This window comes from Panthera pardus, unplaced genomic scaffold (genome assembly GCF_024362965.1).
Source record: "Panthera pardus isolate Hobbes unplaced genomic scaffold, ASM2436296v1 HiC_scaffold_25, whole genome shotgun sequence".
NCBI classification, from domain to species: domain Eukaryota; kingdom Metazoa; phylum Chordata; class Mammalia; order Carnivora; family Felidae; genus Panthera; species Panthera pardus.
Window position 1 is genome coordinate 78,994,703 of NW_026526821.1, and position 12,074 is coordinate 79,006,776.

At 39.2% G+C, this 12,074-nt stretch overlaps 1 protein-coding gene across 4 annotated transcripts in view; it reads right to left on the minus strand.

Annotated features, from left to right (window-relative positions):
* Positions 1 to 11,658, minus strand: part of XPO1 (exportin 1) — a 45,268-nt gene extending 33,610 nt beyond the window's left edge. Inside the window, exons 1-3 of one of the 4 annotated variants that reach the window (XM_019431142.2) lie at positions 10,879 to 11,658; positions 6,950 to 7,081; positions 1,368 to 1,469 (exon numbers count right to left, since the gene is read on the minus strand). In XM_019431142.2, the coding sequence (XP_019286687.1) occupies positions 1,368 to 1,469; positions 6,950 to 7,075 (228 nt within the window). In that variant the 5' untranslated portion in view covers positions 7,076 to 7,081; positions 10,879 to 11,658. Of the gene's footprint in view, positions 1 to 209; positions 274 to 431; positions 1,216 to 1,367; positions 1,472 to 6,949; positions 7,082 to 10,040; positions 10,237 to 10,878 lie in introns of those variants that run through there. The other 3 variants (XM_019431212.2, XM_019431296.2, XM_019431386.2) reach the window with 3 other exon arrangements.
* Between the last annotated feature and the right edge of the window lie 416 nt (positions 11,659 to 12,074).

Here is a 12,074-nt window from a genome sequence, read left to right on the forward strand (position 1 = left end):
CCACTGCTGAGTTATGAAGATGAGGGACAGATAACAGCAAAGACTAAATGAAAAAATAAATGCATGAAATGATCCCTATGGTAGAAATTTCTACTGAGCCCTTAGAAATACTTATTTTATGCATTGAATTCCCCTTTCCCCTCCCACCGCCCATGAAACAAAAACAATTGATGAACAGAATTCAGTTAAAGGGAATCAAAAGGGTAGACCTTGTGGAGGCCTGCCGTCAAAGCCTAGCTGTGTCAGTTGCACAGGAAGACACCCCTTTTCTTCCTATTACAAGCAATCAACATAATGGAACATTATGATTAATATCAGGTAGTGTTAACATCTTTAAAGAAAAAAAAATGATTGCATAAAAGCCAAATGTCATAGTGCATAAATTTAGCACCAAATCATTTGTAATTTATGTAAATTGAAGAATTCTTTACCTGTTGCTTTCTTTCTGTTCCTCTAATCATCTCATTTTTCACAAGACAAATTTGAGTTTTTAAAAATACTGTTGATAAATCAACTTAAACATTAGTAATGTCTGTCAGTATAAAAAGCAAAATTTACCAGGCAAGCAAACAGGCAAACACTATTATGTTACTTAAGGTTAGCACTTTGAGGAAGTTCTGGACTGTATTTTTGCTCTAAAATTTACAAGATGTCAAAACTAATCAATATTTTAAAACTGTTAATTAATACAGTCTGATTTCAGAAACAGATGTGAAAATGGCTATTTTCTGTTTTAACACAATGTATACCAAGTGGAAATCTTGTGTGTATTAAACAGAATGCCATGCATGGTATTTTATTACTTCAAGGCAGTTTAAAGAGAAGTGTGAATCATCAAGCCTAAAACAGTCAAAACACATTTTGATCAACCCTTCTGTTCAAACTAGGAAAAAAGGACCCAAATTATAACATTTTTCAATTGCAAATAAAAACTGAGTGCTGTCCCATTAAGAGCATTGCTACCATGGAGCAGGGTTTTATTGCTGCCCACACAACTTCGTGTTGGAGGTGCCTAACCTGTATTATATTGATTACTTGCCCAAAATTCCTCTGATGTTATGTTTCATATCTGAATAACATCCAGAATTTATGCTACTTAGATCTGTATACATATTCTAAAATCAAAAACAAAAAACAACCAAAAAAAAGCCACCTTGCATTCTAGTCCCAATTACAAAACTTCATTCATAATTCTTAGGACTATTTGCAAGAATTAATTCTATGTTTAAGACTAAATTTTGAAATAAGTTAACAATATTAAATGTTTGAGATAACAAACACTAATACTAAAAATGAGATACCTTCCTCAAAGTTTATGACTGGAAGAAAAGAAGAAATAATGGATTTTAAAACCACCACTTGCTTACTTTCGTGTTCATATTCTGTGAAAATTCCAAAATTGTGTCGACTCTTGTCCATGCATCAGGATGCTCCTTTAAATGTGTCAGTACTTCTTGAGCCATTCTTTGCTAAAATATTACATGAAAATAATTTTAAGCTCACTTGTTCTTTTTAATCATTCATTAAAATGGTACCGAGCAAGGCACAAATCCCAATGGGACAGTGACTCTATTAACTTTCTGAAACACAAGAAATTAATGAGTCCATATACAAATAAATATGTCCATTATCACTCTTAAAATCCAATTTCTTTTTTTAAAATTAATTCATTTATTTTGAGAGGGGATGGGGGAAGGGAGAGGGAGAATCCCAAGCCGGCTCAGCGCTGTCAGCACAGAGCCCGATGTGGGGCTTGAACTCACAAAGCAAACCATGAGATCATGACCTGAGCAGAACTGAACCACCTAGTCATCCCAAATTTCAGTTTAAAATGGGAATATTCACCCCTTTGAAACAATAGGGTTTTTTTTTTTTGCAATCTACTTTATTTGGTATCCTCAAAACGGATCTTAAGTTCAACCAATGCTAACAAAGACTAATGTAAATGAGTTCTCAGCATTTACAATCAACCAAAAGCAACATATAAAAATTCAGATACTTAGATAAATTATGTAATGGTACACTCTGCCTTACAAGTTACCAAGATACCTCTAACAAACTTTACTATAAAAATAGATCTCATAGGAAGACTGAAAAAAACTAGGTCTAAGTAAGGCCACAAACCTCAAATACCTGTAGATATATATAAAACATGAAGATCCTTAAACCCTTTTTAAAAAGTCTAAGTTTATGGTAAATACATCTGTTTTACACTCTCTCAAATTCCTCTAAATGTCATATTAAATCCGAGCTTATTTCAAAAACTTCGTTTTATTATCTTTAAAATACAAACCCAGAAATAGTAAAAACCTAGTATATAGCCATGATCTAGAATAAATACTGACATTTTGTTTTACTTGTATCTGTTTTTCTTTTAAATGTAGAAGATCTAAAACTTTTGGCAATCACCTTTATACCTTTCTCCAATGCCATTTCTTTCCTTTGTTCCTTCTGTAGAGGTAATCACTTTCATGAATTTGGGGTCTTTTTCTGTCCATGTCTTCACAGCATGCGTATAAATTTCATAAACAATACAGTTGTGTGGTCACTAAATTTTACATAAATAACATACTATAAAAATCCTACAATTTGCTCTTTTCATTTGACACTTTCCTTCAGTTTTATTGCAAGGTATGACTGACAATGGAGTTTGAGATCTCGCCATATTGATACTATGTATCTTCATTTTAATCATTATAGTTTTTCAGGAGATGAATACATTTTACCAAAGGCTGTTAATTCTGATTTTTTTTCAAGAAGAGCTTAATCTTTTGACCTTTAAAGGCAGTTTTGTAGCTCAACTGGATCCTCCCTAATTACCTCTTACCTATTTCTAACACATGAAATCAAAAAGTTTGATGGCTTTAGAATGTCAATTACTGGGGCGCCTGGGTGGCTCAGTCGGTTGGGCGTCCGACTTCGGCTCAGGTCATGATCTCACGGTCTGTGGGTTCAAGCCCCACATCGGGCTCTGTGCTGACAGCTCAGAGCCTGGAGCCTGTTTCCAATGCTGTGTCTCCCTCTCTCTCTGCCCCTCCCCCACTCTCACTTTGTCTTACTCTGTCTCTCAAAAATAAATAAATATTAAAAAAAAAAAAAAAAAAGAATGTCAATTACCTTTTTGTCAGATTGATTCAACTTGGTTAAGAGTTTATAAGCAGGCATCAAAAAGGGGAAAAGAAGCCTTCCAATTGGAACCTTCACTGACCAACACCTCATAATCTTCTTTAACTTAGCTTTTATTCAAACTTACAGAAGAAAAAAAATCATGCTCCTTATTTTGGCTTTAATGTTAAGCATTATTTTCCTGAGGTAGCAAATACAGTGATTTTCCCTACCGCCCAATCAGCAATAGACACTGCTTACTGTTTAGAAGAACTGAGAAATATACACCCAACTATGTTAAGTAGTGGTTTTGCACCTTGACACCACCACCAGAACTACCATGTAACTTGGAAGGAAAACCAGTTGCCTGGGTTCCAACCTAAAAATATACATTGGGTTAGAGCCAGAGTATAAATTCTTATTATGTAAGTATTTTGGATCTGACTTCATTAAGGGACTAATAGTTTTATAGAGTTATAATTATGCTATATGATGACAAAAAGCTAAAAGAATAGTGAACTGAGTTATCTAGGGCCAAAGCACACTTTAGAAATGTTTTGATTCTCTCCCTGAGAGCATCTAACTAGATCTATTCATTTCTAACTAGTTACAGTCTTGCACATAAAATAGTAACAAATATCAAGAGAATAAGAATACCAAAGATCCATGCCTAATAATATTTTGTTAAGATACTGTCAGAACTTTTGAAGTGATGACCATTGTGCACGTAGTGAATACTCCCTACACTACTAACCATTCATTAAAACTCTGCATAAATCATGTCCCTTCCTTTTAGTGGTCATTTCACTCTCTGAAGTTATTTCTAGTATTTGCATCTTAGGGTCTTAATTTTGCCCCAACCACACTATCCTTCTATAATATTTTTTTATTAAGTTAAAACTCCAAAAGGAGCTAAAAAAGAAAAAGGCAACTAAAGGAAGAGAAAATTTGTTCTCTCCCTGTTACTTACTGAATGGTGAAAGTATTTTAGTTGCTAAGCAATAGATTGAGTTCAAGTCACCTCACACAATACTGGAGAAAACACCCAACTCTTCTATATCTTTTCCCCCCTGGCTGCCTAACTTGGCTAAAAATAGAAAAATACTTTTATGTAGTCCTTTAGTTGCCATTTTTTAGTACATTATTTTGAAACTGGAAAAAATTATGAAACCTTACTGTATTTTAAAACAATGAGTTTAGGGGTGCCTGGGTGGCTCAGTCGGTTGAGTGTCTGACTTCAACTCAGGTCATGATCTCACAGTCTGTGAGTTCGAGCCCTGCGTTGGGCTCTGTGCTGACAGCTCAGAGCCTGGAGCCTACTTCAGATTCTGTGTCTCCCTCTCTCTCTCTGCCCCTCCCCTGCTCATGTTGTCTCAAAAATAAAAATGTTAAAAAAAAATTAAAAAAACAAAACAAAACAAAAACACAATGAGTTTACATCACGTATGGTAAATCTTCATTATACTTCCCAAAGTACCTTTTAAATAGAATGCCTTGTAAGTATCAGGTACTATAACAGGTGGTTTTACAAACCCCACTATCTTTGTCTTCAGTAAGTTGGTAACCTTGTGGCTGAGACTCTAGAGTAGTGACTAGAAACCTTACTGGACTAAAATCAAGATTCTATCACTAAAAACATGTTTTCCACAACAGCTTTATGCTTCTTTTTATTCAAAATAAGACCCTCAAAAGGTGGCACATGTAAAATACACTGAACTCGAATTTAAAAAACATGACTTTTAGAAAAAAGTTCTCAGCTGACTTTAAGCTCTCAGCCTCCATTTCCTTATCTACAATGTTACAGTTTGCAATTATCTTTATGCAACCTATTCATCTTATGATATAACTAAACATAAAATTCTTATTTTGGGGAAAGTTTATTTTGCCTTGATAAATAGAAAATTTAAGGGTGCCTGGGTGGCTCAGTTGGTGTCCAGTTGGCTCAGAAGTGTCCAACTCTCTATTTCAGCTCAGGTTGAGATCTCATGGTTTATTTGAGCCCCAAGTCGGGCTCTGTGCTGATAGCCGGGTTGGGATTCTCAGTCTCCCTCTCTCTATCCCTGTCCTACTCTCACTCTCTCTCTCCAAAAAAAAAAAAAAAAAAAAGAAAGAAAGAAAGAAAGAAAAAAATTAGAAAATATGAAAACTTTTCTAAGCCTACATTTTACTCAAAAGTCAAATTTAAAACAAATCATTAACTCTCAATACTGTGAAACATTACTAAAAGTGGCATCACCTCTGATACGTATTTATCTTTATTTTTTTAGTAATCTCTACACCCAGCATGGGGCTTGAACTCAACGGAACCAGCCAGGTATCCCAGTACCAATATGTTCTTCATGATAAAAAAAAAAAAAAAAAAAAAAAAAAAAAAAAAAATTACTGCTACTTCTTAGTTTTAAGCCTAGAAAAACACCGGTCTCTTTGTTTATCCATCACAGTTTTAGATGTTGTGAGCCATGTTAAAAAACAACAAAGATTTAAACAGCAGTAGCAGCTGAGCATCGTGACAAAATTAAATGCCCATCTTCCTAAAGGCGACAAGACTTGTGCTTCGAATACATTCAAAGTTGAGCCCAACCTTACTTCCATACTTTCTTCCAAAAGCAGCTGCTTTCCATACGTGCATGTTAGAATGAAATGAAGCTTAAAGCTCCACAGTGAATGCACAGCACAAAGAAACAACTACATGGTAAGGATGGAATAACTTTTTCAGGAAGACTTTTGGAGACAAGAATGCTGACCAAAAGCCCCTAGGAGTTATAAAACTGGACCAACAAGCTTATTACAAAGTCTGCAGAATAGTTTTTACTGCTCATACAACTTTCATGGCCCCCTTTTTAAATTTTCTCTTTATTATATACAGTGAAACCACAAATGTTAGATTTCAAAAAGAAATGGAAATACTTATGCATAGGCTGGTACTTATACATCCTGTTTTTCATACTGTCCATAAAAGAAAGAATTTCTACCTTTCAGGTTTCTAAAGTTATGATAGTAGTCAGGATTTAACTACACAAATATAAACTAATCTCTTGAACATAAGTAACTTCAAAACTACTAGACATTATCTACTAGAAACATAACGTTTTGGCAACAAAATTGTACTAATATTTGTTACATCACCTTAAAAGACTTAAATCCAACAACAGAAAACTTTACTGATTTAAAACTCTTTGTGATTAATTCCAGTGAAGATTCAAGATTGCCTAATTTCTTGTAACGTAAAACAATTAAAACATTTATGAACATTCCTCTCTCGTCTTTCTTTCAACTGGGTGTTTTTAACAAAAAAATCCCCAAACCTTCAACTGTTCAAAGCATGGATATGTAAGATAACTACCTACATTAACAGTACCACTTTTACAAGTCTTAAATTCAAATAACTTAAGATGCTCTGTACTGTTGGGAATTTTAAAACAAGTTTTACCTGTGAAGTACTTCTGTAATTTACATATTTCAAAAATACAAGAATCCTTACTCCAAATATATTACACACATAAAATATGTACAGCCTTTATATCTACAAAGCATTTAATAAATATTTTAAATGGGGGGTCTTTCATTAAATGGCGGTAAAGGTTTCTGAAAGATAGAATGAGTATAATATTCCAAAATATCTCACTCTAACCATGTCAAAATATACTGCAATTTCTCCAGATCACTTCTCATTGGTTGATATATACTTACAAGTTAATACAAACTATGGAACACTTTTTTATACTTACAAGTTAATACAAACTATGGAACACTTTTTAAAAAGGTAATAATTTAAAATCTAATTCTAAATGAACAACTTCATTATACTACAAGAATGTTATAAAGTTTTGATCAGCTACTTTACCTGGGCTCCTTCTCCATGGTATAAGCAATTCACCACATTGTCTAGAAGGTTGATATCCAGTTTTTGGCTGAAATCGAGCAGCTGACGAGCTGCATGGTCTGCTAACATTGTCATAATTGCTGGCATAGATTACTGTAAATAAAGAAAAAAATTTAAGGTGCCTATGAAGTTTTGATATTACCAGTCAAGAACTTTCTATTCATATTATTTTACTTCAACCATGTTCTTGCAAATATTTTAACAAGTATTTTAAAGGCTACCTAAATAAATAGTAAAAGCAAATAAGTGGTGAAGATACTCTAACTGCTTTAGTTATTAAGATCTATTTTAAGACCACAGAAAACTCTTATTGTTCTACTCATATTTAAAAAAAAGTTACCCCTGGGGGTGTCTGGGTGGCTTAGTGGGTTAAGCGTCTGACTCTTGATCTCCGTTTAGGTCCTGATCTCAGTTTGTGAGATTGAGCCCGATGGAGCTCTACGTTATCTGTGCAGAGCCTGCCTCTGATTCTCTCTCTCCCTCTCTGCCCTTCCCTTGCTCATGCATGTGCGCACTCTCAAAATAAACCTTAACTATGAAAATAAAGAATTACTCCTAACCTATTTTACTTTATTTTTTAAATCTTTTTTTATTGAGACAGTGGGAGTGGGGGAGGGGCAGAGAGAGGGGGACAGAGGATCCAAAGCTGGCTCTGCACTGACAGCAGCAAGCCCAATGTGGGGCTGGAACTAACAAAGTGAGATCATGACCCAAGCTGAAGTTGGATGCTCAACTGACCAAACCACCTAGACACCACCCCCAACCTATTTTTAAATGAAACTATTAGGAATTTATGGCCCTAAAAATCGATACAGTTCGAAGTCTTAATCTCAAATTTTTAGGTACAGATGAAGTTTAAGTGGATTTCCCCTTTCCTAAGTAGAGTCTTTTAATTCCGTAAAACTCCTTTCCCTGCATTGCATGTTACCTTAATTTTTAAGATATGCTGGGAAGAACAACAGGAAGATGCTAAAAGTTAAACATGGTATACGAGTTCTCCTACTGTATATACCAATAATCAGCAAGAACCACAAGTCAATCAAATATGGTACCCTTATACTCAACAGAACTTAAAATTTTTATACTCAGTCTACTTATACTTTTATACTCAGTCTACTTATACTTAAAATTCATATATATATTTTGTTTCTTTCAACCCTCAATGATTTTGGAGATTAAAATTACAAGTGTACAAATTCCTTGAACATATGTATGCCTAAAAAATATTTTATGATATGTCAGAAGAATTTTTTTCTTAACTTCCAGGTATTCATTGGCAAGGTGAAAAGCTATTAAAAGCCTGCCAACTATTTGCCAAATAAATACAAATTCTATGATAACAGAAAAGTGAGCTTCTTCACCTCACATAATATACTGGCTAAAACCTACCAGTTCATATGCAACGTTATCTTTTTAAGAGGATTCTAATCAAGATGCTGGCACACATTCACATTTTTATTGCCCAGCATTATAAAGATCTTTCCTTTGCTTTTTCTTCAAAGCCAGTGCTACTCAAGGTCTGACTGACTAAATCAGTACTCCTTAACCTTTTTGGGCCAAGATGCATTACAATCAGAAGAACATGATGGTGCCTGCCAAATTTTAAAAACTCACAATATTGTATACAATTACAGAAAATGCAGGACATCTTGAAAGCCATGCATGAAACCTCAGGTTAAGAACCCCTGGGTTACTGTAGTTAGACCTAAAAAGGTCAGATGGTCACCTCCACTTCTCCCCCTCTTAAAAACCTTCCAGGATAAGGAAATGGGTGGGTGGCTTGATTATGTTTGTACAAAGTAGGTTGGTAGAAAAGAGACATTATTTCTTGGCTACTTGATAGCAATTTAAAAATGTTCGTAACAATGGCAGCAATTTCAATTTTAACTCAAATGTTTTACTTAATGATAATGCCAGTTACAAAAAAAACCCAGAAGTGTAAAAAATGAGTCAGTTAAGTTACAGATGACGTAAAAATGAAGAGTTCAAGGATTTTTATTCTTCTGACGCCTTTCAGCCCATTACTGACAGCAAAAACTCATAAGATTTCAAAAATTTTTATAGCATTTATTTAAGGTTTTCAATACAAACAGAATACCTGACACACATTAATGAAAATCTTTGCTCTAAATACTAAAATACTAATATCAAAGCAAAAATATATATATTCCACCAACAAACGTAAATTTCCTCCCTTCAAGTACAGTAAGATCAGAACAGTCTAAAAATTGAGGCTGAAAAACAATGCCCCCACAAAGCACCAAGATGTACAGAACAAAAGTTTTCAATTTTTGGTTAAAAACTGAACGAACTTTTCTAAGTAGTCCTATCATAATTTAATAACCCAAACAAAAAGAACAATTAGACTGTAAAAAGTTTCACTTTCAAGTACACTGTCCTTACAGAGTTCTTGTGGATAAATTCTTGTGAAAAATCAGGGTTAGAATAGAAGCTCGTGTTAAATACAGTAGTTTGCCATCCTTAAAACTACCGACTATCTTCGAAATGACCTACCTATTCTTGAACTGTACAGAAATGGCGGCTTTCTGGTCAATGCCAAGCACATTTAGTCCCCCAAATCAAACAGCTTCCAAAACATTCTTTCCACTAACAGCAGTGTCCCACACGCTTACGATACACAATCAGCCCGATAGCAAACAGCCATCGCTGGAGAGGTGAAACCACAAACGCTTTCTTTTCTCCTTGGGACATTCAATCCTAAAATCCACTCACTGGACAGCATATACAAGGGATTATCCAGCAATGTGACTCTACAAGTGACTACCAAAATACCTTCAGTGCCACTTCAAACTGAAAAAGCAAGCAGCTACACACTGCCAGCTCCCATCCAAACTATAACCGTTGCTTTATGATTACTAAATAGTAGGTCAAAAAACAAGTCGCTACAAGGAGAGACTGCTACTTAGATGTGTGGGCAATTGCCTGCTTCATTCAGTAGAAACACACCTCACTAAGGCCCGCCCTCCCCTCGCTTCCCACCCGAACCGATTTGCAGCACTTCTAACTATAGCATACCGGAGCACGCACTCACCCCGCCCATACTCGGAGGAGGCATTTAGACCAGGCGCCTGAAGTTCACCGCCCCATTCTCTATGCAGCATGGCCTCTGCGTGATCAGAGGAGGTCCGGGGTGGGCAAATCTTTAAAGCTTCCTCTACTACACCACTTCTTCCCACCCACCCCAAACTCGAAGACCTCGAAATGAAGGAGAATCAGGGCATCATCCACCGTACAAAGCCAGCAGCAAGCGATTCGATCACTTAACACACTCAACCACCCCCCCCCCCAACAAACTACAGCACGGAATCCCAATTGCAGGACTCTGAACAATCAACTAACCTCTCCTACATCTAATCCTACCCTGCAAAAAACCAGAAAGATTTTGAGTTTCCTTGCAGGAGGAGGAGGAGGGACTCAACGGCCCCTCCCTCCCCCGATCCCAAGCTCTCCACCGAGGGGCCACGTGATGCAGGCGGACGTTTCAATGCTGCTGCACTAAATATTTCTGGAAACTTCCACTCCTAATAATTTACAGAGATGTTCCTGAAATCACCCCAACTTCTCCCCAGCCCCCTGGGCTGGGGAAGCCCTTCCACCCCCACGCCGGCTCCACTTCACTATCACACGCTCCTCGCCTTCCTCCACCGCCACCCGCACACGCGAATAACCCAGCAAGCGCTACCCTCCCGCGGCCGCCTCCCCGCCTCCATCCCCCAGCGGCAGAAGCGGCTCCATTCAATCGCAGGCTCTGCTGTGGGCCCGCCGCCGCCTCCCGGGCTCGCCTCCCGCGGCCGCCGCCGCGCCCCACGCCGGCCTCCTCCCGCCCGGCCGCCGCCCGACCCTCGGCCCTGAAGACACAGTCGACTTACCCAGAGATTGAACCAACTGCTTCTTCTTTCCTTGTCGGGGGATTAGGGCGAGGGAAGGTGGGGAGGGGGGAGAGGGGAGGAAATCAAGGTGGGTTTCACAGTTTTCCCACCTTAAAAAAGGAAATTAAAAAAACGAAGAGGATAAGGGCAAAAAAAAAAAAGCTCAACAATATTTACTATTTCAGGGACACCCCCCACGACACACACCCACCCGCCCCCCCCCAAAAAAGAAGGGGAATTAATCCGTGGAATAAATGCTCGCGCCTGGCTGGGGAGTGAGGGAAGGGGGAGGGGAAAGGGGTCAAGTCCCAAAGATTCAGCCCCAGGGGGACCCTCCAGCCACAGGCGGCAGCAGGAGCGGCAGGAGTAGGGGGTATAGAGTCCACAAGGTCGGGGGACGCTCTGCTGCCAGTTGCAGTCCGACTCCCCCCTACCAAAATACGGCTCCCTCTCTCACGCGGCTCCGGCGCTGGGCCCCCCCACCCAGGCTCGCCTAAACTTTCCCCCCTTCTCCTGCTCCTCAGCGACTGGTGGTTCCCCCCTCCCCCTCTGGGTGGTTGCACGGACTGCAGCAGCAAAGACTGGAACAGGCACCGCCGCCGGGGCTGTAGCTACTGTTGCTCTTGCTGATGCTGTAGCTCCCGCTGCTCCTGCCGCGGCCGCTGCAGCCGCTTCTCCCCCTCCTCCTAGTGCCTCAAACTCGGAACCGGTTGAAACCGGTTCAGACTGGGAGATTCCATCTCGGTTGAGTTTTCAGCCCATGGCGCCGCGGAGCGTTTGGAACCTGGGCCTCCGCCCCCAGCCCGCTTGCCCATTGGCCGGTTCCAGCCACTGCCGCGCCATCAGCCTACCTCTTATTGGCTAGATCCCCCGTCAATTCCACCTCAAGTCTCCACACGAGCCCGCCGCTTCGGCCCCCGCCTCTTTCCAGCAGCGATTTGCCTGCAGAGTGGGGGAAGGGAAGTGGGGCGGGTCGAAAAGGAGTGAGGAGGGGGGTAGAGGAGGAGGTGGGACGGAGAGCTGTGCCCAGCGGAGAAGAGAGCAAAGAGAAGCCGCGCGGAGGATTGGTTCGAGCGACCTGTCAATCAAACGCAGCCCGCCCTCGACTTCCCGTTCCCCTCCCGCTGCTCCCCCTCCCAAAGCTCAGCCCTCAGGCCCGGCCTTTCCGATCCGCTCATTGGCTGGTGCCTTTGGTG